The 26,661-nt window shown below is 46.9% G+C and overlaps 5 protein-coding genes and 1 long non-coding RNA gene across 7 annotated transcripts; 2 read left to right on the top strand and 4 right to left on the bottom strand.

Moving 5' to 3' along the window:
- Positions 1 to 563: 563 nt before the first annotated feature.
- On the bottom strand, positions 564 to 5,630 carry LOC120674044 (serine/threonine-protein kinase SAPK4-like). 2 transcript variants are annotated; one of them, XM_039955120.1, is made up of 10 exons: positions 5,222 to 5,630; positions 5,046 to 5,120; positions 4,357 to 4,458; positions 4,226 to 4,279; positions 3,945 to 4,037; positions 3,756 to 3,848; positions 2,370 to 2,438; positions 1,469 to 1,573; positions 1,267 to 1,365; positions 564 to 1,187 (listed from the first exon to the last, which is right to left on the bottom strand). In XM_039955120.1, exons 1-10 carry the CDS (start codon positions 5,339 to 5,341, stop codon positions 828 to 830), a joined length of 1,170 nt encoding a protein of 389 aa, XP_039811054.1. In that variant the 5' UTR covers positions 5,342 to 5,630; the 3' UTR covers positions 564 to 827. The 2 variants fall into 2 exon arrangements, with proteins under 2 accessions (XP_039811054.1, XP_039811055.1); XM_039955121.1 differs by lacking the exon at positions 2,370 to 2,438 and having other exon boundaries at positions 5,222 to 5,629.
- LOC120674045 lies at positions 1,121 to 1,572 on the top strand. The gene is made up of 2 exons (XR_005674958.1): positions 1,121 to 1,252; positions 1,372 to 1,572. It is a non-coding gene; the product is annotated as an uncharacterized LOC120674045 (long non-coding RNA).
- A 5,313-nt stretch (positions 5,631 to 10,943) lies between the features above and the next one.
- Positions 10,944 to 12,955, bottom strand: LOC120673195 (photosystem II 22 kDa protein 1, chloroplastic-like). The gene is made up of 4 exons (XM_039953932.1): positions 12,490 to 12,955; positions 12,260 to 12,373; positions 11,567 to 11,807; positions 10,944 to 11,455 (listed from the first exon to the last, which is right to left on the bottom strand). The coding sequence occupies exons 1-4, from the start codon at positions 12,676 to 12,678 to the stop codon at positions 11,211 to 11,213; spliced, it is 789 nt and encodes a 262-aa protein (XP_039809866.1). The 5' UTR covers positions 12,679 to 12,955; the 3' UTR covers positions 10,944 to 11,210.
- A 1,964-nt stretch (positions 12,956 to 14,919) lies between these two features.
- Positions 14,920 to 17,755, bottom strand: LOC120672789 (TLC domain-containing protein 2-like). The gene is made up of 3 exons (XM_039953378.1): positions 17,367 to 17,755; positions 16,313 to 16,590; positions 14,920 to 15,378 (listed from the first exon to the last, which is right to left on the bottom strand). The coding sequence occupies exons 1-3, from the start codon at positions 17,623 to 17,625 to the stop codon at positions 15,076 to 15,078; spliced, it is 840 nt and encodes a 279-aa protein (XP_039809312.1). The 5' UTR covers positions 17,626 to 17,755; the 3' UTR covers positions 14,920 to 15,075.
- A 115-nt stretch (positions 17,756 to 17,870) lies between these two features.
- Positions 17,871 to 21,187, top strand: LOC120672788 (AUGMIN subunit 7-like). The gene is made up of 9 exons (XM_039953377.1): positions 17,871 to 18,123; positions 18,243 to 18,328; positions 18,411 to 18,472; positions 18,623 to 18,714; positions 18,935 to 19,060; positions 19,234 to 19,324; positions 19,856 to 19,963; positions 20,109 to 20,207; positions 20,665 to 21,187. Exons 1-9 carry the CDS (start codon positions 17,990 to 17,992, stop codon positions 20,851 to 20,853), a joined length of 987 nt encoding a protein of 328 aa, XP_039809311.1. The 5' UTR covers positions 17,871 to 17,989; the 3' UTR covers positions 20,854 to 21,187.
- A 40-nt stretch (positions 21,188 to 21,227) lies between these two features.
- On the bottom strand, positions 21,228 to 22,543 carry LOC120672790. The gene is made up of 2 exons (XM_039953379.1): positions 21,754 to 22,543; positions 21,228 to 21,666 (listed from the first exon to the last, which is right to left on the bottom strand). The coding sequence occupies exons 1-2, from the start codon at positions 21,924 to 21,926 to the stop codon at positions 21,435 to 21,437; spliced, it is 405 nt and encodes a 134-aa protein (XP_039809313.1). The 5' UTR covers positions 21,927 to 22,543; the 3' UTR covers positions 21,228 to 21,434.
- Between the last annotated feature and the right edge of the window lie 4,118 nt (positions 22,544 to 26,661).

The following is a 26,661-nucleotide window of genomic DNA, read 5'->3' as shown; positions in this document are numbered from 1 at the left end:
AATGGTACAGTGAACCAATTCAGTAGAGCTCACATGTAATCCTTTGAATTGCACATTAAAAAAAGGGCGTACCCAGTGCCGTAGGCTTCCCGCACTGTGCGGGGTCTGGGGAAGGGTTGTTTTTAAACCCCAAGCCTTACCCACACAAATGTGCAGAGGCTATAAAATTTCCATTGCAGAATTAATGTTGTAGGACATGCAGCATGTCCTGTTGAGGCTACATTTGGTTAGTCCTGCTTCGTTGTTTGTTTCTCTCAATCACTAGCACTCTGAAATAGTGTTAGCTCCAATATGCGTCTGATGCTTTTATACTAGGGATGCCAGATTGTTGTCATCGGACACCTACATTAGTTACAATACGTTAAAACATATGGTGCAGTCCTGCAGCATTGGAACCTCTGCGGACTGCGGCGCCCCTGGGGATACTACCAAGAGTTTCTGACATTGATTTTTTTTTCTGATGCATGACAGTGTGTTAACAGTATAAATATTCAAACCGATCAAACACAGTTGTCTGTCGCTTCCAATATCTATGCTGGGTGTTCAGCTGGTGGTGGATAGCATTGATCCCACTTCAACATGCGTTAGAATTATCACACATTCACACTGGAACCTAGCAGAGTAGCAGACTGTACAATGCAGATAGACAGGCACATGGTTCATATTTACAGGTTTCGTCGTCTCCGAGTATATATATAAGAAGGTTGTAGTTTGTCTCTGTGTATCAACTAAATTATGTTACAGGAGGGGACGACCAGACAGAAGCAATGCCGCAGCCAAAATTCCACAGCCCACCGAATCTTCAGCTCTGCAGTAACCCGGTTATCTCAACTTCCACAAGATTTCACGTGTAGAGCGTCCATTCTGAGTTCTCCATTTGCATGGACCTCATTGACCCTCCTATCGTATTCATCGTCCTCTTCCTCGTTTTCCTCGGGTCTGTGTTCCTCTTCCTTTTCTTCTTCTTCATCCGAACACTCATTGCTCCAATCGTAGCCTGATCTGGATAATTTTGGCATGGTCCTTGCATCTTGGACAATCTTCATGATTTCTTCTGACGTTTGGTCTGAATAAGAAGGTACCCTGTTATCTCTCTTGTAGTACATGGCCTGTGCTGTCTCTGTGAGTTCCCGTGGCAGGTTCTTTAGGAACCATGGATGGCTCTTTATTTCCATCATTGTGATTCTCTGGAAATAGTTGTAAAAAATATGGCATCAACACTCGGCAGGATTATCATGACTGTCATTTACAGGTTGAGATCATTACCCTCATTGGATTGGTAACAAAGATACGGGCAAGAAGTTGTTTACAATCTGTAGATATGTGGACATAATCTGGTATCTTGTATTGTACTTGCGTTATTTGCTGCAGGTGAAGATTGACTGGAATGAGGGCAAAGTGATGTGGAGGAAGAGAAATGCTAGCAGACATTGGATGGTTATTTACAGCATTGACTATAGCCTGTCACCTGAACGGTCTTGCGTATATTCTTGGGATCATCCGGGTCTTCAAATGGGTATGCTCCCACAAGCATGACGTAAAGAGTCACCCCACAGGACCAGACATCTGCAAGCTACATGAAAAATTATCACTGTCATCAATGACTATAGCTGAATAATACTCTGTTAGATAAATATTAGCTAATTATTTTAGGATAAGAGTGAATCACGAGTTAGATTTTTCAGAATGGAATTAGATGAAGGAAATAATAGTCTGTTGCTCACACTTGATACGACTTACTGCAGTTTATGTTTTGTGCTAAACTTACAAAGTTCAAATTCAGTAATCCTACATGAGTCTGAGGTTTCTAGGACAAACTGGTGTTTTATTGATTGGGCAGCTTTTAAGTGGTGGAATTCTGTTCTGCTGTTGCATTAGGAATAAATAAAATGTATAGACCAGTATGTGGGTTGGGATAAATGACACAGCATAAACCATAAAGATGTAACCCTATACAACACACAAAACACTAGTCATAAGAATCAAGATGAAACAGATAGGGGCATGAGCATATTATGTTCAAGAAGTCACAGAAGCATCAAAATGTAAATGAGGTTGACAATCTTCAAATTAGCAATATGGCATACACATGAAGCCCAATGGTCATCCAGCTAGTCGTATCTTTATATGAAGCCCTAAGAAAAATTCTTGAAAGGAAGTCGCTGCAACAAAATTTCCAAAATAATGAATCTTCATATCAAGCCGTCAAACTTAATGCTATCATGATAGTGCATTTCCTACAATATAAAGTGAAGTCAAAGCTTGTGTAACATTCAGATTGTGCGATGCAAATGTTCATAGTATTGTCCTTTATTGATTTAGTTGCACGTCCTACATTCTGAAAACTAGATTCAACAAAAGATACATACGTCAAGCAGTCTGAGGAAGGGGGGATGCAAGCTGGAAAATAAGACTGCAGAAAAATTCCTCCTTAGAACCTGTTTTGTAATGAACCTATCAGAACCTATATATTCATGACAGTGTTTTATAAAAGAAACTAGAAGCTGAATCCCTCCATCAACAGTTCAATGGATAAGAACCTCTCATAGAAACATGGAGAATCTGTAGGATAAGAACCTCTTTTGTGGATGGATGATCTGTCATCAAACAGCTCTACTCCACTTTTTCGATGTCAACATCCCTTGTGGTACATGTTACCTCAACAAACCAAACAGAAGATGTTCCAGCACCTCATGCTGTGATGCTGACAATGACTCCTCATCCAAATCAGAAGCATTTATCAAGAGAATCTCAGGTTGTTTCAGTACTTGGAACCACAGCTAAGAATAAAATACACTACCAAATTGTTGCGAAGTTTATCTGGTAGCCAAACAAGACTGCCCACCAACAGAACGTCAGCAAGACAGCACTAGAATTTTACAACTTGTTTTAGTTCATCATCATCAAATGACCAAATTGGTTCAGCCAGAGAACACAGCTGCTTATTATGATTTGACAAATAAGATTAAGGACTACATATTTCATAAGATTCTTCCCTGCTCATGCAGAATTACACAATTTTTAAAGGAGCAACTTTTGTTTCACAATGATTGATCATTCAACCTGACTTTTCATTACATTGAGAAGCCAAGCATGTAACATCACAATCATGTACAATTGTACCCCCTGGTTTTGATTGGGGAGTCTGATCACTATTGCTCAATTTATGCACCTAAAAGGCTGGGTGAATCAGTAATGTTATGCTAAAAACACTGCAAATCTTCGACAGATTTTTTGTGTTCAACTTGCATCTTAATATTTCACATATGAACAAGAAAAACTGCGAGGGGCAAGCCCCCCCCCCCCCCCCCCCCCGAGCATTAGACTAAGAAGAAGAGGTCTTCTTCCATAGACCGAGGAAATCCCTGAAACCCAGCCCCGCCTAACACTGGGAGGCATTACCTGGAAGCCGCCCACCTAGGCCACACATGGTCCTCAGGCTATGGGGCAGACTGCTTCTCTAATAATGCTTTGGCACACGGGACCGACGAGGGGATTTTTTTTTTAACCCCAGCCTGGAATTCGCTCCCACCAGGAGTCGAACCCAGGACCTAGAGAGGTGCTACTGAAACCAACTAACCAACTCGGCTATTGGGTCGTTCGCACATACGAGCAAGAGTGCGAGGCAAAAGGGCACTTGCTCAAAGTAGTAGACAATGCCTAGATAAAGATTGCAAGTAACCTAACAGAAAATCTAGCATAGGAACAATAAAAAGATGTAGTTTATGCGAAAGAAACAAGGGAGATAAGCTCACCTTTCCATCATACTCGCGATGGGATAGCACCTCAGGTGCAATATATGCTGGTGTTCCCACTGCTGATTTGGGTCTTGAATGCAACAGTGATGACTGTTCCAGACAAGGCAAAAACATGATCAATAAGAATTTATAGAAATGTCATGGCATTGTGGTATTAAGCCATTAACCATGGATCCAGCAAACAACCTTGGAATAGCCAAAATCACATATCTTGAGCCGTGGAGCAGGGCTACCATCCAAGAGAACATTCTCCAGCTTCAAATCTCGATGGCATATTTGCTGGCATTTGAAAACTTTGCCCTCAGAATTAATCATGGGAAATAATAAATAGATATGAAGCTCATACATCAAAATACAGTTTTCACACTAAAACATAGAGACTACTACGAATCTTTTGTTCTTAGAAAGTAGGATGGGATTTTGTTTCAAGAATGAAGGAGGAAATCTTTTGTTTGTGTATTTTGTACCATGTAATGGCAGTAGCTCACGCCACATATCAACTGCTGAAAGAAATACCGGGCCTGCACTAAGCAGAAAAGAATTAAGTATCACTCTTTCGTTAAAAGATTAACATAAATTCAGGAACAAACTGCGAGACCTCATCCTCACTAAACCGCCCACGATCACAGATTCGATCGAAGAGCTCTCCGCCTGCTGCAAACTCCATCACTATCATAAGATGTGTGGGTGTAAGTATCACCTGCACAGTTTTTTCACAAAACAATTAAAACCATGTCATTCAGAAAAAAAAGGAGAAGAAGATATACTACTGAAGCTAACACGGTGGAGGCACAATCTGATTTCTTCATCCATTGAAAATTTACAGCAGTTTTTTTTTGTAAAAAAACTTCACACCAGTTTAAGCAGAAGGCTTTGCACCTTTTAAGTTTGAGATTCACGTGAAAAATCGACACAGAAAACATATGGACTAACTAGTATCTAAAGGGCAGGGCACCCCTGACATTAAAACGCATACCTAATTCGTGAGAAACACAAGAGGAATAGCCTAAATGGAAAGGGACAAAGGACGGAAGAAAGAAGCAAAAGTTGGCACCTAATTAAACAGCCCCAATCAAAAGATTCCCCACTACATGCAATTAAGAGGAACTAACAAAGTCTCGAACTAACTACAAAATATATTTTCAAAAAATCCTCGATCCGCCACCCTTTGAAGCCTATCCCTAGAACTAAAATGGCACCATACAACCTGTGATATTAAAAAAAGGCGAAGCGAAATGATCGAGAGGGCAAATGGGCAATCAAACGCTTCGGTCGACATTGACGAACCTCCTTGAAGCGAATGATGTTGGGGTGGCGTAGCGAGCGGTGGTTGATGATCTCCCTGTACACATTCTCGTCAATCTGCGCAATTCAGATCCCCAAAACCAACAAAATTAGAACCCCGTCGAAATCCACCCAGACAGAGTATCCACCACCAAGCCGTAACAAAAAGTCCAACGAACCCGGTGGCCACGCTCGATGCACTTGACGGCGACGAGCTCCCGGGTCTCACGGTTGCGCATCAGCCGCGCCACCCCGAAGTTCCCCGACCCGATGTCCCGCACCGCCTCGTACTTCTCCATACCTACCTTCTCCGCCTCCGCACCCCGCCGCCCGGGCTAGCCGCGGTCGCGTGCCCCGCGTCTCCCCCTCTCGGCCTGAGCAAGCACTGTCCGGCGGCGCAGCCCGCGGCGGCCGTAACCTGATTGCACCTGAGTGGAGAAGGAGCGGGCCGGTGCGGCACGACGGCGCAGGCAGCGGCGCGTGTGGGTTTGCGTTGCGCGGTTGCGCCTCGTCGGCCGGCGGGTCCGGCGCGTGTGCGCTAGGCGATCGGGGATTATATATAGTGGAGCCGTGGAGGTGGTGGTAGGAGCGCAGCGTGACGGGTAAGCCGCGCCAGCCTGATAGCGGAAGGGAAGGGAGGGAGGGGAATGGAAGGTGCCAAGGGGGATGGGGAGGAGCGGATGTCGGGTGGGCCCCGCCGGCGGTGTCCGTGTCCCGCCCCGGGCGCGTGGGCCTTGCGGGCCTGGCTGGCTTCGGTTCGCCGTGGGGTCCGACGTGTAAAATTCCGTTTCGCTTGAGGGTCGTGACGCCGTGTTCTTCCGCGGTGTTTTTGTTTGATCAGGAAAACACCTTTTAGACTCGGAGAGAACCATTTTGAAGTGTATCAGTGGAGATAAGATTTCTCAAATTTACTTATTTCTGTTTCAGATTTAGGAGCTAGCCGAGCTGTTTTATTTGAAATTTATGTAAAAGAAAAACCAAGGTTCCTGATCCAATCCGCATGTGCCAACTGGTATCCTACACGAACTGAGGGCAAGTGTCCACCACGTACCATGTATGGATGGATGTCAATTTGAACTAAGCGTGGATCTTCGGTTGTTCAGATGGGAAAATATTGAATGTGTTACATGAAAACTATTCAAACGCCTATACAGAGGATTGCACATCACTATATTAAGAAAGTAGGATAGAATTACAGAAAGTTGGTTACAACCTGTGGCCTGTGGGCAGCGCCGCGTTCATAGCACTACTCCTAGGCTTAAACAGAAACTAGAGTAGGATCCGCACGCTATCGGATTACTTACCAAAGAGACTAATGTAGCAGGACCTGCTGGTGGTCTTGTGAATCACCTCGGAACAGGCGAGCATTCCGCTCTTTCTAAACTTGCCAAGCCTTTTCCGAACGCTTGCTAGAAATTGATGTCGTGCGTAGTCCTGAACGGGGTTGTTCCTAAGTTGCATGGTCGCCATGCTAAGTCGCCTCAGAATCATCTCCCAAATAAGCGAGGTGAAAAGAGCAAGATATAAACAGGTGGTTGACTGTTTTCCTGCACCTGATTGCAGAGGTGGCATACTGTTGCAGCTTAAGACCGTGACATCATCACTCTCTGCAGTCTAGAGGCATCCCTTAGCTTAAAGGAAAGCTAAAGAAACAATTTAACCTTTAACGGTGACCATGCTTTCTATATCAAATTTGCACCATCAAAAGTGGTAGTCTTGGTGCAACGTCAGGTATGTTGATTTGGTTGGGAACTGTCCATGCTTAGTCCATCTCCACAGACAACGATCGGCCACATATGTCTGCAGGTGGGCGTTCTCCACTCGGTTCCATAGCATAAGATGGGGCCTGCTCAGAGTCACAGGTACGACAGTGAACGAGCACATCACAAAAGCGACCCCGGGGAGTTGATGTGTGCCGCGCGCCACCAAGTGACCTGCGCGTCATGGTGGCGGCAGAACGCGACCGTCTGCGTCGGAGCCTCTGGATGGATCGATGTGATCTCCCTCCTCCCTGCCGACTTGCTGAGCCGTCATGACTCACGCTTGCTCTCTCGATCGATCGATCGGCTCCGCTGTGTGCGTATGGGGAGGTAGGGCGATTCCGGTGCGTACGTGCCTGCGTGCCGGAACGCGACTCGATCGAGCTCGCCGATCGCATTTAGTTCGGGATGCGCCGGGGCCCAGGGGACGTGCGATGTGGACTTTGGCTTGTGTTTGTTTGCATCGAGGGGTAGTGTGTGTGGCGGCGAGGTGTAATTTGCAGCTAGCGACTGGAGAAGATTTTTGCGAGTGTCGATTAGGGTGATGCCATGCTACCAGGTCGTGATGTCTATCTGATACGTACGCTGTCAGCCAACGCACCAGGCGGCTGCAAGTCTGTAACATCGCGGCCGGAGAGATGTGCTATACCATCGGAAAACAGTAGATCGACAAGCTACAACAGTTGCAGTAGTAGACGCCTCTGATTGAGCTTCAGTGTGATCGTATAGCTAGACTACGACTAGACCACACTTGTGTAATTTGTAAACGCTTACAGGTAGCAACACCGGAACTTGAAAACTCGCTAATGTTGGTGTGCGTTTTGGTGTCGATCTCTCTGAAGAGAACGACGACGACAAGATAAATATCAAGCAAGCTTTGTCAAAGTTGAAAAGAAATATTACTATATACCTGGAGACTGGAGTAGTTGATAACCAGAGTCATGGGTTGAACGTTGAATCCTGAAACACCAGATATGCAGGCACGAGTGGAGGTGAGTTATTATAAAATCAAATCAGTATCTGCTCATTTTCTTTTTCTAACCGTTTCTTTTTTGTAACTAAAGTTCTTAGCGCCGAAGGTACTAGCTGCAGGCCGCCACGTGGCCCCGCCCGACGCAATGCAAGCGGCAGGCGAGAAAGCGCCAGCACCTCGCTGGCGACCAGCACCCTACCGACGTGGCGCGGGCCCCGACGGAACACGAACGCATGGCCGCATCCTTGCGGCTGCGTTGCCCTCCTGCCTCGGTCACCTGCGTCGCGGTGGAGCGGCCAAGGGACAGTGCAAGGCAGCGGAACAATCCAAGATGCAGAACCCGGCAGTAGATCATGTCCCCGTGCTGAAACAAACAGTACGCCGGCACCTTGTTGGCTCCTGCTGCCATGATCGCAGAGAGATGTTAGATATCTAGGCAATTTTCGGTATATTTTAATTCCAAATATTAATATCAATTTCATGATATAGATGAGTGATAATGTGTGTACAAGATATGTGCATGTGTTCATGTTATTCTCACTAATAAACATGAACAAAGAATTAAACCAGAGTAGGTTTAGTAAGTACCCCAAGGCGGGACCAGTGCCGGAGGCACCGGTTGCGCCGTTACCAGCTGGAATAGACATGCTATTCGACTGGTCTTGCTCGAAGTAGCCGAACTATGTCGATGCAGGAAGATGTTCGCAGTGCAGTCCCACGAACGGTTACGCCGGGAAGTAGACGAAGTAGTCGTTCGCACGAGCGGTTACGCCGGGAAGTAGACGAAGGAGTTGTTCAGGGAGCGAGCAGTCGCTTCAAGACGCTCCCCAAAAACCTAATTGCCCGCGTCCCGTGCAGGACCTTCAGCGAGCAGAGGTTCCGGAGGCCCTGCTCTCGTTAGACCTGTGCGCGCAGTGCTAGCGGTGGATGCCTCAGGTTCAACGAACCTGGACGTCATGAATGGCTTTGATGAGCGGCAGTTAATGTGCCTCAGGTTCAACGAACCTGGACGTCGTAAAGAGCCTTCAATGTCCGGTCATTAGTGACGACATTAACCCTCTGTTTTAATACTCTTTACTGCAAAACATCCTTCTCATCTCAGCACATCACGTCGCACCGGCACCTGCACGTCACGTCCGGCCGCGACACGCCGCGCCGCGCCTCGCCACGGCCCGGCCCGGCGAGGCGAGTGAGCGCGCGCGCGTGTGGTTTACCGTCCTCCTCTTACCGGCTTCACAAGTGGTGTACACGAAGTCCACCTTTTAAGTCGGTTGAGATCCTCCTCAATTCCCGGTACGGAATTAAGCATTGATTCCCTAGTATTAATAGTGGACTTTAAATTCTTTTAATGCTTTAGAAGTAATGGGCCAAGCCCATTACTCCAACAAGAGAGAGAGCACCGGCCACTCGAAGAGACGACGATGCGTGTCAAGTTAATCGTGGTGACATTGGAGTGACACCCACATGTAATGGGTACAACAAACCCGTAGCAGCCGTCACTACTCGGCGCGAGTCAGCGGTACACGCATGCCCGGCACGGGGTGTTGACGCGTACCGGTCGATCTATCGTCATTAGTCGCCTGAGACTGAAACTTCTGCGTAGTATGTCATCTTTATTCAGTTCATCCTTTTAAAAAAACCACCTTCAAAACCACATCAGGGTCAAATTAGTCCAGTTTTGACAGTTGGATGGTCTTTGTTGTCCGATTTCGTAATTGAAGATTGAAAATCAGACTTTTGCGATAGTTGGAGGGTGTAAACCGGATTTTTCCTTTTTTTTTAAGAAACCGGAGGGGCAAGCCCCTAACCAAACACAGTTCGGACTTCAGAGTACAAGTTTAGAAGAAAGGAAGAGAGAAACCAGAGAGGAGACTCTGGGTTGCTTTTCGCACCGTTCATGCGAGATGCGACCCTGTTTACATGGTGCATGCTGGATGGTAACGTGTACCAAATAAAGTTTTCACATCAAATAATTCATATATCCCCTTTAAAGGAAAAAAAGAAAAGGGAAAGAATCAATGCCACGCACGTAGGTTAGGTTAGGCATATTCTCCTCCAATAATCTCGCGGCTAGCTAATTAGAGCAAGCAGTTCTTCTTAACCAACCTGACGGAAAAGGAAGGCACCCTGATAGCTCATCCCGGCGTGTGGCGTGGGATCCATGCAACCCTGCATGCATACAACTCACTGCAAAGTAACGCCCTTTCTGAATTCGGTGGCCCCTCGAAAGCCAGGTAGCTAGCCAAGCGAACCAACAGCGAAGCAAGAGTTTGGTTGGTTCTATTAGACGCGTAGCTTTCCAAATCCCGCTTGGAGTTATTGATAATCTGGGACTTAAAAAGGTTCTGCATCAATCATCATTCGTCAGGATTTGATTCTCTATCTGAGAGACCGAGACTGCAGAAACTCTTTCAGTCTTTCTGCACCGTCTTTGGTTGAATCAATAAACAAGATTCAATAAACCTGCTTTCTGCATGTAAGTGGGGGCATCTTTTGAGATCAGCCCTGCCCAAGCATGGCATGATTCAACAGGGGGGCTCCTTTTGGTTTGACAAGCTGGTCTAGGCTCATTCATGGAACCCACTTGCAGGTTGGAGCTGTAGCTGGGTTCTGAAGAGTACTCGTAGGGGTACATGATTTGCAGCACTAAGTTGCAAGGTGTCACTGACGAGCGGGCCCGGTGAAGGAGACTATTCGTGCTTAACTGCTTATTGTGCGTTCCGTAGGTGTGTGGTCTTGGCGATTTGAGCTTAGCGCGCACGCGTACGTGCCGTGATAGACTGGTAATGGCGTGGGTCCTGACTCGTCCTGTCGATGGCTGGTACAGGGAATTAGAGCTGGATCCATCATGAAGCATCAGCGTAGGCCACTGTATTATTCCTTGGGCTTAGAGATGAGACAGATAGTCATCAGGCCCAAGGCCCGTCTGATACCGTTCCCAAAAGGAAACATTTGTGACCCGATTAAGGGCTTATTCGGTTAATAATATCTAGCATCGTGGTTAATTAGGACTTGTTCGGAGCTAACCGAACGGGGCTTAATTGGGCTTAAATCGTCCAGGCCTGGCGAGAATAGATAGGCCCATTTATATCGTCAAAACTTGATTTGTTCGATCGTGAGTTGTGCAGAACAGAGCAGAGAAATGCAGTTCAGTACCGAACGTCAATCTGATCTGTACCGATGCTAGATATTATTATGTTCAAATGTTCAATTCGCCCATGCTGGAACGGTGCTTTGAACAGGTCTCTTCGTCTTCAATCCTTTTGAAAGCTAAGCTCTTGTTTTTACCAGACAATCCCAACGCAACACCCTAACCCCCAAGGCCTCGCGTGCAATACACAGCAAATTGCACGCACACGCGCAGAGACGCACTGATCGATCAACCACAAACAACCAGGCGCACCATTTCCGATCCCTCGTCGGTCTCTCTACACTCTACTCTTCGTCCTCGCCGATGATGAACTTGCCGGTGCCGGGGTTGATGGCGGCGATGAAGAAGAAGAGGACGTTGAAGAGCACGAGCGGCTCGATCTCGTTGATGGGCACGCCCGTCTCGATGTTGAGCTGCGCCAGCGCGCCCTTCCCCGTGATGATCTCGCCGATGATGGAGAAGGCCACGCCCAGCTGCGCCAGTCGCCCCACGAACAGCTCGTTTGACTTGGTGAACCCGAACAGCGGCCCTGCATTGCGCGCCACGACGACACAGGATCGTCAGATCAAATAGCCAGCGCAAAATGATAGCTGCGTGGTGCTGCAGCCTGCAGGGGTGATGCAGTATAGCGATTGATTACCTCCCTCGCTGAGGCCGAGGGCTCCACGGAAGCCCTTGCCGGGTGGGATGACGGCCTTGTCAAGGCCGGTGACGTCGTCGACGAAGGTGCCGCGGTCTCCGAGAGCGCCGATGGCGCCGAGGAGGGTGAAGAGGATGAAGAAGAGGAGGAGGGGCTCCGCCTCGTAGATGGGGATACCCGTCTCCAGGTTCAGCTGGGCAAGGATGCCCTTCCCGGTGATGGCCTCTCCCAGTAGGGATGCCTGCGCATGTTCAAGACCAGTAACATAACAAAGTACTAACACACGAATTTGACAAATATGCATGTTTTGTTTAATTTGGGAATTGCTAACCACTAGTAACTTGAGTATTATTCTGGCTTCAAGCTAGCTACTGTGATTTTTAATTTTTGACCGTTCGAAATTATTTTCCTTTCCCCCTCTTGTTGCCGACTGAATTTCGTGTGGAGGTGAAACAAGCTCAGCAATGTGGTGATATCCTACAGCAGTGCGAAATGTATGGCTGCGCCTTTTTTGCTGCAGGTCGACGTTTTTTTTTTGTGATGATATCAGAGATGGTGGGTACTGGTTGACCAGTATGAAGATGCATAAAAAAGTCTTTGTTTACTTCCTAAGCGTGCATGAATGGTCCACTGACTCCAGTCTATGCAGCTGCAGAACATGAGCGTATAATTAAGTGTTTGTTGAGCACTCACGGCAAAACCAAGCATGGCAACACGGCCGACGAACAGTTCGTTCTCCTTGGTGAAACCGATCCCGCCGGACGTGCCGAAGATCCCGTCCTCAACCTTCGGCTTGGGCGCAGGAGCCTGCACGACATCGATCGGGACCATCACACACACGGCAGTCACCACCATGCATGCAGAAGTAACAGCTGAAGAGATGAACAAAAAACCAGGAGCATGCATGCATGCGGGACACGGACCTTCTTCGCCGGCGCGGTCTTGGCCTTGGACTTGTTGAAGATGGCCAGGGTCTTCACGGAGACGGACCTAGAGTGCCTGCACGCCGACGGCAGCGCGAGCCGCGGGTACGGCGCCGGCCGGCCGGACTGCAGCGACGGCAGCGCGCGGCCGCCGCTGACGCTCGTCGACATGAGCATGGACTGCGCCATCCGTGCCGCCGAGCCTGCTGCTAACGAACACACACAGGGCAACGCTCGCGCGCTGAGAAGAAGGGGTCGAAGCTGTGTGCTCGCAGGTGCTGCGTGGTCGTGGATACTGGAGTACTGGCTGACTGGCTCGGCGGCTGCGTGGCCAGTTCTTTATGAACAGGGTCACATACGCGAGGCTGGCGTGGCACGAACTGGAGGAGGCGATTGGCGAGCGGCGGGCGGAGGATAGGGTGCGGGGTGGGCTGCCAGGCGGCCACGTTTCCGCGAATCCAATCTATGGCTGCGGCGCCGTCCGGGGGGCAGGAGCTGGTTTCTCCGGCCGCACGTACGGCTGGAGAGGCACGGGCCGGGGCGCGGAACAATCTGATGGCGCCGGTTGGTAGGATACACGCGTCAGGAGAAAAAGTGCTCTCTGTCTCTCCGGTCCCGAGGCATGTGCCGAGTTGCGAGGAGTACATTCTACACTGGACTGGCTCGTAGTGACTGAGAGCTACGGTCTGTGGACTCGTGTGTGGAGCAGCTAGCATCCTAAGTTCCTAACCTCTCGTACATTCTACACTGCACTGGCTCGTATAGTGTATGCTCTTGCAATTTCAGCTTCAACTGCGAGAGCACCATTTGTGTGGCGGCTTAGTCGTGGGTGCATGATTCCACCACCACCAGGTTTGCAGCCCAGAATTGCAATCCTGACAGAAACGGAGGCATGGAAGAGTTTCAGCCTAACAGACTGGGAAAAAACACAACAAACAAGACGGAAAGACGGCCAGCCAGCCACGACTGATCCTGATACATCAACTGCCATATTACGTTCTTGAACCATGGATCCATATTATCTGTGGAAGAATTGCATGAAGAAATTTTGCCATATACCACCCTGCGCTGTAGTCCCAACTCGCATAGTTGAAATAATCTCGCAAATTGCAATGCATCAGGCCATTTCGGGGCCAGCAAAATATTTCAAGGGATCCGTCGGATATCCCCGAGTGGCCTCGTCTGCGTTGTATTCTATGGTGAGCGCGCAAATGGATTCAGACTATTATATGCTGTTTGCCCACCCTAAACTGAATAAATAAATATATCAAGGGACCACAGACATCAAGTGGTTCGACAGTGTGGTTAGCACTCGAGACTTTGAATCTGGCGACCTTGGGTTCAAATCCCGGTGGGATCTATTTTTTGTTTTGTTTTTGCTCATAATTAGCAAGAACCTAATGACACAGCAAAGAAGAGGAACCACAGCTCACAGTACTCAAATCCATACAGCTAAATGAGCTGATAAAAAGCTACTATCGTAGTAGAACAGAGTCAAGGCATCAACCACAGGAGTACAAGATTAACTCCACTGAGTGAAATTATAATATTTTAAAGACACAGAGTTGTAGCCTTATGGGGCCATTTTACAATTGCCAAAGGCACACTAGTACCTGTTAGCGCGCCCCACCTAGCCAACCCGGCCATAAAACCCAGGTGTTATAGTGGGAGGGGTGGGGGCCTTTATCCTTGGTCCAACATTCCCCCTACGGCGTGCGAGCCCGACGTAGCCCGCAGCAGGTTCTAGTGCCCGGCGTAGCCCGCAGCAGGTCTCAGCACACGAGAGACGCAGGGGAAATCGCGCAGCGGAAATGCGTGGCCGGGAGGGATCGAACCCAGGACCTCGGCTCTGATACCAAGTTAGAACGCCCTACCTAGCCAACCCGACCATAAAACCCAGGTGTTATAGTGGGAGGGGTAGGGGACTTTATCCTTGGTCCAACATTCCCCCTACGGCGTGCGAGCCCGACGTAGCCCGCAGCAGGTTCTAGTGCCCGGCGTAGCCCGCAGCAGGTTCTAGTGCCCGGCGTAGCCCGCAGCAGGTCTCAGCACACGAGAGACGCAGGGGAAATCGCACAGCGAAAATGCGTGGCCAGGAGGGATCGAACCCAGGACCTCAGCTCTGATACCGAGTTAGAACGCCCCACCTAGCCAACCCGACCATAAAACCCAGGTGAGCATGCCCCACCTAGCCAACCCGACCATAAAACCCAGGTGTTATAGTGGGAGGGGTGGGAGCCTTTATCCTTGGTCCAACAGTACCTTAGATGAGGCTTTGGGATGAAAAACTTTGATACACTTTTCTTCGTTCTACTTGCAATCTGTATACATGCTGCATGCATGTCCCATCAGCACTCTCCTAATAAATAGTAAATAGTATATGTGTATGTGGTAGTGCACATACGGGCAACCAATACTTTCTGGTAGAGATATTAGCAAGTGTTGGTACGCATAAAGATGTATTCATACGTAAATGTTTACTCTCCAGCATCAAGACTTAAAACATATCTCTTTGTCTTTACACGACCAGAACTATAACCTTCTAAAAGTTTAGAGTACACCATCACTCCATCAGGGAAGGTGCGTTTAATCTTGATGTCTCTGCTGATTTCTTTCTCGTCCATACGCTTTAAATAGATCAAAGCCTAAAAATATGTGGAGCAGATTCATTCCTGCCATACCGAGAAGAGCTAGTGGAAGCTCAATGCCCTTATCAAACTTGTGGGCATCAGCGATGAGTTTGTAAGTGATCAAGATATGGCACACCACCCTTGCTGACACAAAGGTAGTCCAGTTGAGTGCCCATTCCAGCTTAACCACTTTTCGGCTGAAATCACGAAATCCAGCCATTCGCCTCAGTTTCCTTATGTGCAAAAATATGGAGTGCAGCTGCAATCATAAACATTGTCAGTTGGGCTGCTTGGTGAATATAACTTTCAGAAAAGTGACTGCAGCTAAAGGAAACCTCCGAATAGAAAAATTATCGACCAAAGGCATCAACAATTCTCACAGTGGAGACTGAGATTTTTTTTTTGAGATCTTTTATAGACATGAGTGAACAAATTAATATCCTCTTCTAGCAAGATGAAGAATACGCTTGTATGATAATTGAACTAACAAAATATCCATTGCAAAAATAGAAAAAAGCTCTAAGATCATGTTCAACCATGCATGCATCAAGTCCATCACAGTAAACCATGCTTTAGTTAAAATGAGGATGCAAGTGCAAGCACCAATGGTTGAAAGCCCAACTGGGCAGGGAAAACAATTAGCTTTCAAGGTCATACTGAATGGACCAGCCGCCTTATTTACATTGCAGGGGCAGCAGGGCAAAGTGAAATGTCCTCTAGTCATATCATCATTCTGGAAACCATATATCGGGAGAATCAAATATTACTTGTATTTTTAACTTCAATGCAGAAAATTTGGGGCTAATGCATTCGACTATCTACTGACAAAGCATATAATTGTGACAATTGTTGTCACTCACTTCAATGCAGAAAATTTGGGGCTAATGCATTCGATTATCTACTAACAAAGCATATAATTGTGACAATTGTTGTCAATCTGGAAACCTTTTTTCCTTCCTCAAAGCAACTCAGTCTGGAGACTCCAAAATAGCTTAGAGCCAATGGCTCATAAAATCTATGGCAAGCATTCCCTTTTGCTATAGCACTATGCATTTATATCTTCAACGACAAGTGAGTAAAAAAGGCGATGCTTGCAAGAAAGAATAAATCTGTTTCAAGCACCAAAAGTAACATAAAATTGTTAACAAAATTTAAATTTAAATGCCTCCCAAGGATCAGAAGAGTAGATGTACCTCACACACAAGAGTGAGAATTAGGTAGTTGATTGTGACATTCCTATAGAGAGCTAGTGTAAAGCAAATGAGCAGGATCAGGTGATGCATGAGAATTCCAGGAATCCATCCACTGAATAGCTGGTAACGGAGCATGTCCAATTGGTCGTATGCAAAGTAGCCACAAGAAAAGCAAAGAGCAGAATATGCTCCAATCCAACTGCCACCAAATAGTTCACGATGCTCAAACATGTTCTCGAGGCCCTTATTATGCCATTGATTGACAAGAACAAAGATAACTGCAAGTGCAATGGCATCAAGTCAAAAACAAGCCTAAGATTTAAAGACATGATGTAATTGATGGTGCTTCCAATTTTGCATAACATCTTTACAGGTTACAGGCCATTATCATGTGAGAATAAATTCTACTGGTAGGTGTCTGTCTAAATTTTACTGGTAGGTGTCTGTCTGTTACAGACTCATTGTCGCAACAATCCCCCATAACAATTATTGGTGGCTTTGCACATTAGTTCATTGCTTTGCCAGCCCCGGATTGAAGAGTACTATGTAGATGAAAGAGAATGCTATAGAGTGTAGAGGAGCATACATTCAATCAGTACTAAAGGGAGGGAGAAGTTTTTTGTCACCTAAACAGTTAAACCAAAGATACTTTTGCACAAACTTGGCAGCATTTGCCTGCAAAGTTAGTACGAGAGGCTAGGCTACTATTGTCGAATCCCGCGCGAATAGGGCATCTAAGCAATCACGCACAATTCCAACCAAGGAAAGCTCACACCAAGACAAATGACATCACCGCCATAGAAGTAACAACTCACAAAATTATCGGTACTCAAATCCACGCTGCTCCCGTTTCCCCAACAAGAAACCAAAGCATTATGCATCACCTAGATTGTATAGTGTTAAACCACTGCGCTCCTCTTTCCTCAACTCATCTAATGCTGGAACCGAATTAATCATATGGTTTCTTGCAGTCGACGCATACGGCATACCCGAGTAGCAAAAGGTAGGGAACGGAGGGTCGGGGTACGGGGAGGCTAGGGAGAGAATCTAATACCGGAGGCGGAGGTGAGGGAGGAGTGGAGGAGGGAAACGGCGGTGTTGACGAAGAGCGGGTCGCGGGAGACCGAGGCGCGGACCGCGGCGTTGGCAGCCTGGAAGAAGGCGAAGCCGGCGGCCACGGGCGCCAGCTCACGTCGCCCCCGCACGCCGATCTCAAACCCCACAGACACCGCCCACAGCACTAGCGTTGCCGCGAAGAACGCGCTCGTGTCGCCGCCGCCCGCGGCGGCCCCTCCGGCGCGGTGGGGCGGCATCGGGTTCGTCGTCGACTCGTCGTGGCGAACGAGGAGCCGCACGTCCGCACCGCTCGCTCGGCTCTGCCCCGGCCACTCCCACTGGGCCCGAACGCTATCAAGCCATTGGGCCGTACAAACTAGAAAGGGCGTTGTAATCGCAGCCCAATTAGCGGTTGCCTTGATTAATACTGCGGGACCCTCCTGCAGTCCTGCTAAACAATTACGAGAAGCCTTCGAATTTGAAAGGGATTGAAAGGAAAAAAAATTGGGGAATTAAAATCTCGGTACCATCTCGCTCGTTGGTCAGTCGCCGTCTGCTCGATCCCTACCATCCCCACCAGCAGCACCGGCCGGCCGCCGCGGTGAGCGGAGAGAAGCGGCCATGGCCTCCAAGCAGATGGAGGAGATCCAGCGGAAGCTGTCCCTGCTCGCCTACCCGCGGGCCAATGCCCCCGCGCAGTCCCTCCTCTTCGCCGGCGTCGAGCGCTACCGCCTCCTCGAGTGGTTGTTCTTCCGGTACGCGCCCACTCGCCCGCGCCGCATTTCCTTTCCGCTCCTCTCTGCTAGATTTGGTCTTCGATTTTGGAATTCTGGTTCGGAACTGAGGGTTTGCCTGTTTGATGTGTGTTCCGGAGGCTCCTAGGCGACAGATCGCCGTTCACGCAGCAGAACTGGCAGGGGGATAGCTTGGACCGCGACGAGGAGAACAACAGAATCCAACGTAATGCTTTGGTTCCATAGGGTTGATATTTTCCATTCCTGGGATCGTGCGTGCTACTAACGGTGGCTTTGTGGTTCTGCAGACCTGGCGGAGATAGCTAACTTCCTGGGCATCACACCTTCAGTAGACACCGAAGCGATTCAGGTGAGAGAAATGGCTGCCCTATTAGTGTTACGTGTTCCATTTGCTGGATTTATGCTGCTATTATCATGCATGATGTCTAGTATTGCACAAATGCAAACTTTGATGCATGGCGTGCCATGTTTCGGGGGTTCATAACTGTTGTTATTGCAGGGTAGAGGCAGCTATGAGGAGCGGGTGGAACTGCTCCGTCTCATTGTCGATCTAGTGGAAGCTAGTTGCTATGCCGACAATCCAGAATGGAGGTTAGGTTTACACACAACTATTTGTATCCAAAATGAAATGTACCTACTATGATGATTGTTGATTATAAAGGAGAATACTGTACATAAACCTTGGGCAGCTTGTAATTTTTTTCCTAACATCATAATCTGATGCCAAATAAAATATGTTACAGAAAGCATTGCATTAATTTGCATGGGTGGGCATTGAACATGAAGCACATAATAATTTTCACTGTTGTAGTGTTGATGAGCAATTGGCGAAGGATGTGCAACTCGTAGACTCAATTGCTGAGAAACAAGCCCAAATTTTTTCAGAGGAGTGCAAGCTTTTTCCTGCAGACGTTCAAATACAATCAATTTACCCTTTGTAAGTGTTTCCAATCTATGTTCTTGCCAAATGTATTGTTTAGGTGCTTTAGATTTCAAGCGTATTCAGAATTGCTCCCCTTGTCTGGATCTTTCTTGCTATGGTTCCCACATAACAAGAATGTTAAAACCACCTCATGTATTCTATATCTTAGTTGAATTCTTGTTTTGTAGGCCTGATATTGCAGAACTAGAGTTGAAGCTCTCTGAGTATACAAAAAAGATGTCCAATTTGCAGCAGATGGTTCAGGAATTGGCATCAAAGGTACAACAAGATATGCAATGGTACAAAAGTTTTCAGTTCAGCACCATTTGTCCCATGAACATTGGGTTCTGCTGAGCAGAATCTGAGATAAATTCATCTACACTAATTGTACAGTTTGCTTAGTACTTCTGGAACTTTAAATCTTACAGAGATTGTGTGTTAGTTATCAAAGGCAGAACCCATCAACCTTGACATACTATGATGTGTCTAGGACGGCAGACAGTGTCTTGTTCATGTTCCTTACGTCCCATCCTGCATATTACAGATTTTTCTGATAATTCCACGTTTTATGTAGCAAAGCATACACGCATTTAGCTTAATTTTGTTAACAAATAAACTTGGGATACACTGTGATCTGAAATGTTGTGCTTGATTTTATTTGTCCTAAGCCTACCACAACTTCCATGGGACTAAAAGGCTTTGGTGCTGTTATAGCTGGTTTTATTTGTTGTATATACTCAATTGCCATATATTTATCTAGTATTATGTAGCATGCTATTTTGTGCTAACAGTGTAGTTGCTTGTGATTAGTATGATTACAACCCAAATGAAGACTATGCCGAGACAGAGTTGAAGTTGAGGGAACATTTGCAATCATTTTTGGAAACGGTTAAATCCTTCAATACGATATATACTAAGGTGAATATCTAATGCAGCAAGTCCTATTTTCCCTGTATCTTCTGTATGTATACCAGTTGTATATCCTCAAAATATGTTTTTCTTTTAACTATTATTATTTTTAAGTTATGTGTCATTAGTTGATGAAGATGAATTATATTTGTAGGAAATTCATCCTTGGACCCACATGATGGAGGTGCCACAACTGCATGGCTTTGGTCCAGCCGCTAATCGCCTGTTAGAGGCATATAACACCCTTTTAAAGGTAATGGTGGAAGCGTTGGTTCTTTTTGTTGGCCATTTTGTTGCTCATTTCTTCTTTTTTACTTTCACTGACCTAGTGATCTACATGCCGTGGTATTGTTAATCCAAGGGATAAAAAACTGTGTAACCAACAGAAAAAAAAGAAGAGAATGCATTTCTTCTGGGAAATAAGAACTAACATAAACTACTGCTTGTGTGCAGTCACTGAAACTGAACATTTTTCTTATTCCGTATTCTTATCTCTGTAATGTCTTGAAATATGATTGTATTGCTTATGTGTAATTCATGCTGTATCTTGAGAATACCATGCCTCTACAGTTAGTAGGAATCTTCTCAGACCATTACATTCATGCTGTATCTTGAGAATACCATGCCTCTTTCAAATTAGATAAGTAGACAAGACACTCTGTTCATTTTTTGCTACTTGTTGCATGACCTGCTTATTTGTGAATTTTCAGTTCTTAGGAAATCTGAGGAGTCTGCGAGATTCATATACTGCAATGGCTGCTGGGTCACTGTCGGCGTCAAATGAGCCTTCATCAGTCGCCAAAATTATTTCAGACTGTGAATCTGCACTAACATTCTTGAATCACAGCCTTTCCATCCTTTCAACTTCCCTGGCACGGGAGCAAGGGGAAACACTATGATTCTACAGCACCGGTGGTATATCAGGATGCAGTTCCAGGGAACCTATCGAAGCCTGTAGTGATTCATTTGCTTTTAGTTTTAGGTGAGGCATGTAGTAAAGGTTTTGTGCCATTTGTTGGTGTGCTCCTGTAGTTTGTGCCATTTTAGGTGAGGCTGTAGTTTGTAACTCAAGAGATTGAAATCACTTACTTAAAATTATATCTAGAGTTCTTTTGGAAGTTTAACTGAACTTGTATATGTATGCCCTTTTATCCTTGAGAAGTTCTCTCTTATTGATCAGATCTTCTGTATTTTAAAACGATTATTCCTTCGGACACTATATTTCTTGTGAAATTGACTTTGTTGAGGACTTGAGGTACATTCAGAAACACGGCTCACAGGCTCGGCAGATACAATACGGCATTACTACAGGTATTCAGAACTCCTGTGAGCAGTTGTTCGAGGATACCTGTATGGCTCCCAGACTAAGCAAATAAGCAAATACAATACGGCGTTACATCTCACGCCTGCCAAGTTCTCCACGGCTTGCACGGTTGTGCTATGTTTATTCTTCAGCTTGAGAACTAACCTCTCCAGTTCGTCAGTTACGGGCGAGGGGGACACCCAAGAAGTTCGCATTCCGCGGACATTGCAGCATGACTTTGTAATGACCCTTGGTTGCGGCGGCTCCCTTCTTGGCTCCAGCCTTTGTCGGAGCCTGATGCTTATCATCGCTCGGCAAAGCAGCATGGCTCATGTGATCGCCCTTCGATCCCCCCGTGGCCACCGTCGCGCTGCCGGCCTCCGTTGGAGCCCGGCGGCTACTGGGACACCTGCAGCGCAAGATCAACTCGGTGAGTGTGCAGGGTATCGAGAACGCAAAGATTTTAGCTTCTGATCGAAGTATCCGTCGCGCTTACCTCCCGGTGTAAGCCGAACAGCCCGGAGGGATCCGGCCGTGGCCGGCGCCGTTCTCAAGTCTGGCATCGCGCACGCCGGCGTACGAAATGTACCTGTTCTTGGGCGCCCTTTCGACAGCCGCGCAGGCGGCGAAGCAGAACGCGAGGAGGAGGGCGAGGAACGAAATGTACATGTTTCAGCATATATGTTCTAAACTGATTAGAACAGGCATCCAAACTTCATAGATGGGCTAGTAGATCAGCAGGTGCTTCTTTGTGAAAATCCTCATAAAGCCTCTGCAATTTATGAGTAATCAGATGATGATACATGAACATAACAAAAATGCAGCTAAGGAAAATGCTTAACAAAAAGGAATCATGTTGATGGCATAATCCCTAGAAAACAAACTACAATCCAAACTTGTCTAATTTGTCGTGGGATACACTCATCTCGTTTTGCATTCTCCAAACTACGAACAATGACAAAAGCCTAAGTTTGCACCCCCAATATGACCTGACAGTGCATTAGTATTTTTCAAATCTTTAAATAAGCTTTATATTTATATTTGAATGAATAATAAGAATTCAACAATAACATGTTGTATAGGTAAACTTATTGAGCAGCTAGTGATATGGATTAAAAATACTCCACCTTTCGTTTTTAATCTTGGTCTTGGTGTCCTGTACCTTAGCCTAAATCTTTGTTTTGACACTGAAAATTTTGAAGCTCTGTTGCCACACTAAAAATAAAGAACACATGTTACCAATAGAATAGAAGGACTGAACATATACCCAGACCATGGATATGCAGATAGATAATTGCCGGGTGGTAAACCCAGCCGGGTGGCAGAATGCACCCGCCTAAGCCCTGATGGTGAATGAACTCGGGGGGAGTAGCTAGGATTAGTCCGATCTAGATCAAGAACACGATGAACACAGAAGGTTTAGATTGGTTCGGGCCGCCGGAGCGTAATACCCTACATCCACTGTGTGTTGTATTGTCTGTCCGCACAAGAGATTGCTCGAGAGTGATTCTAGCTGGTGAGCTGAGAGTGTGAGGGAGAGAGTCTGAGCCCCCCTGTCCTGAGACTAGCGTGTGCTCCCCTTTCATAATCAAAGGGAGGCATGTACATAGCTGTTGGGACCCCGACAAGTGGGCCCAACGTAGATGTATTTAAATAACATAACGCCTAGCGCTATTATGGTGCTACGCCTGGGGAAGATCTTATTCCTGATTTCGCTGCCTCGTCCGCATGGATGTACTGACCGGCGCAGACCCTCTAACCGGCGTGGTCTTGCCCTGTCATGTTGGTGCGGCGCTTGCAGCTAGCCGGGTAGGCTGCGCCACGCATGTTGTTCATGCCGCGTAGCTTGCGGCGTAGACGGCATGATAGAAAGGGCCGTGCCGTCGCATAAATTTAATGCGGCAGACTATCGTGCACCGCGCGGGCGGCGCCTGCGGCTGCACTGTGCATCTTGGTAATACGCGACCAATAGTGGAGTCTAGCAAAAGCTGCCCCGTGCTCTGCGGCGACAGAGCACGCCTCAGCCTCCCACATTAAATGCGGTGGGTGGGCGAGTCTTCCGGCGGAAGACTCGTGCCCGTGCCCGCGCCCGCGGACACGTGGTGACTCCGGACCCCTCCTGGGTGAAATGCTGGTTCCCCGCGCGCCGAGGGGTCCGGATGGCATGGGGTCCGGGGACCCCCGGCTATCTGCGCCGGGCGCTGCCTTCTCTGGGACATGTTTCTAGCCTATCTGAAAAAAAAGAGCTGTTAAAACTACCAAAAAAAGAGCTGTTAACACTACCAAATTTTTTGAAAGTTTGAATCTTTTCAGAAGTGTATGTAATTTGTTCACCTCATAGTGTCTCTGCTCTTTAAAATACTGACTAACATTATTACTGTTTTTGCTCTTTAGATACTTTAAATATAACAGAACTAAGGTCCCCATGTTAGGGCAACAATGTGCCACCTAGCTGATTTGCGGGCTATAAGAAACAAATGTGAGAGTTAACTCATCAGATTACTATAGCATTTGAAAAAAAATCGCTCCAATCCACTATAATGCCGATTGCCAAGTGGGGGTATTTGACGTGTATGCTTGCTTGTGTTTTTGAAAATTCTGAACAAGATGGATGTCATAACACTAGCTGCCCATAATTGCAATTATTTATTTACTCATACATTATTAATTCATTTCAGAGGGATGTTGCAGGGAAAACATAAGCGCATTATGGAAAAAGAAAAGGACTATCGTACAAGGACAAAGTGGCTTATCTCAATAGTTGTGTCCAGTGTTATGTTTTTGTTATTGAAAACAAGTTTCCTATATGTGATGATAAATTATTGTCTACTAAACAAAACTATTTTTTAATACTTTTTAAAAATACATTATTGATTGCGATTCTTTTTCTGGTTCATTTGCAGCTCTCTGAGTGGATAAAAACAAGCTCCTCAGAATTGGAAAATGTGAGCAAGACCATGACACCTGTTAGATTCTTTAGCATTCTTGTAAAATAACGATGCATGTCTATTTGTACATTCACACATTGCACATTTTTCTCCTATTTTTATTGCTCTAAAATCCATCCTTTTCATTTCCTTTTTCCTTCCAGTGGTACCATCCAGATCGATGATGAACTATAACATGATGTGCCCTTGGTGTTCGGCGAAGCAAAACAGATGGCAGGCTGGGCAATGTCAATGGCACAAAGCTCAAATGGCCCCTGACACTCAATTTAGTCACACATGAAGCTGCCATATCAGTTTTTTTGTGTGTTGAGCTCTGCATTCCGGTACTTCAAAAAAGGACCTGTAATTAGGGGTGGTAAAGGGCCTAACATTTTGAACTAGAAAATCTAAGGATCGGGCCCTAAAAGGGCCGGGCTCTAAACATATGTATTTTTGAACTAAAAATTTTAAGGGCTTTATTGGGCTGTGAAGAGACTATTAGGGCCACGGCCCATTACCACCCCTACCTGTAATTCGTTCCACATGATGCTATTCTTCGTCTAGATTGCTCTACATAGAGAACAATGGAACTAGATGCTTGTTCTGTAAAAAATTTTATTGTTATTGTCTGTCTGTTAACACGTGCGGCACATGCACTCTACTAGTAGTAGTAGTAGAGAAGAGAAGAGATAGCGCCGGGTGAAGATGGGACAGAGGGGTCGTGATCGTCCGGTTTCCATTCCAGCAAGTGTTGCTATCCGGCGAGATATTGATTCCAGTAGGCTCGTGATCCATTCGTAGGTTCGGCAGGCCAGGCCAACTCGACCTGAAAAGAGAAGAGTTAAAGCCCAGCAAATGAGTTTGGGTAGACCTGGCCCATTTGGATCCGATAGGTTCTTGCTTCTCCTCTGCCCAAACTTCAGCCCATGTAAGCACAATGAGGTAAAACTGGAACCAAGGAAGATGACGTGAGGCTTCGTGCTTTCAGTGCCGACGGTAAGCGCTCACCGCGGCAGTGATGCTTGGCTGCCGTCCATCGTCCAGAGCAGATTCAATTTTCGTTACCAAGTATATGTTTTTTTCGCTTACACTGTGTCATTTGATACCATTAGTGATTGCAGCGTTGTGCCCCAACCAAACAGCATCTGATCTAGTGCTCCTGTCTGCGGACCTTCAGAGTGCTAGCCTGCTCTGCCTTTCTTCGTCAGGCGCTTGTAAAATTTCTATTTACATCAGTGCATGCTTTTATTTCAAAAAAAAACATCAGTGCATGCTCTGTCACTACCCTCCGCCATTTTTAGTGACGATATATTGAGAAGGCATGGACTAAGTCAGCTAATTAAGACCATCTCCAATAATAATCATTCTAAAGCAAACCGTCCCAGGTGGTTCTTAGATGAGTCAAATCAATTACTGAAACAAAACAACTTTTTTTTTTGAAATAAAGTGAAACAAAAGCAACTAACATTCTGGATGTGATGCAACAATATGGTTGGATTCAAGGAAACAAAATTATGCGAGAGTAAAAGCGGAAAGAAACCATACAAAAGTTTCATACATTTGCTGCAATTTTTACTATTATATGACTGTGTAATGAAACTAATGCAGAAGGATCAACCAATTATAGTTCACACCAATCCATATTTTCTATAAGAGTTCTACTTGCTAGTTGCTGCGACGGATGTTCTAAGAAACCGTTAGGGCAGCTCCAATGTGTGTGCTAAGGGGGTGCTAGGAAGAGAGAGAAAGGAGAAGAAAGGGTGCTATACATTACAGTGAAGGTGCTAGCTTAGCAATTGCTAGCACCGAGATCCTAATCAAGCATCCGGTACTAGAAGAGAGAGAAAGCACGCGCCCGTCCTTCTTCGTCGTGCACGCCTGGTCATCCTTCGCCGCCGCCCCTTCGCCGCGCGCGCCTTGCCCTCCTCTGCCGCCGCCCTTCCGCCGCCGAGCCTGCTCCTCCACTGCTGCCGAACCTACTCCTTCGCCACCGTCATGCTTGCTCCTCGGCGCGCCCACTCCTCCGCCACCGTGCCTACTTGTTCCTCAGCGCGTCGGCTCCTCCACCGCTCCTCGGCGCGTCCGCTCCTCCACCACCGCCGCGTCTGCTTGTTCACGCGCCCGCTCATCCGCCGCCGTCAAGCTTGCTCCCCCCCCCCCCCGCGCGCTCCTGCTCCTCTGCGGCCGTCAAGCTTGCTCCTCCGCCTTGCGGCGCCTGCTCCTCCATTGCGCGCGACGTGGTGGCGGCTGGAGCACCGCTAGGAGGGGGAGGATTTGAGCGCGAGTGGGGGGTGGGGGCGCTGCTAGCGTGGCCCGTAGCATTGCTGGCGCGGAGGAGCAGGGGAGGGGAGAGGCAGATGCGGATGGAGGAGAGGAAGGGGGACATTATAAAAAGATGTGTCTGTGGTCCCAGCTTAGTCTATAGATAAGGTGAAATACATTGGAGGGAATTTTTGCTAAGCTAGCACTCATGACGT

The sequence above is a fragment of the Panicum virgatum genome, chromosome 5N, assembly GCF_016808335.1.
Source record: "Panicum virgatum strain AP13 chromosome 5N, P.virgatum_v5, whole genome shotgun sequence".
NCBI classification, from domain to species: domain Eukaryota; kingdom Viridiplantae; phylum Streptophyta; class Magnoliopsida; order Poales; family Poaceae; genus Panicum; species Panicum virgatum.
The sequence above is the reverse complement of the archived record's forward strand: the minus strand, read 5'-3'. Positions and strand labels throughout refer to the sequence as shown.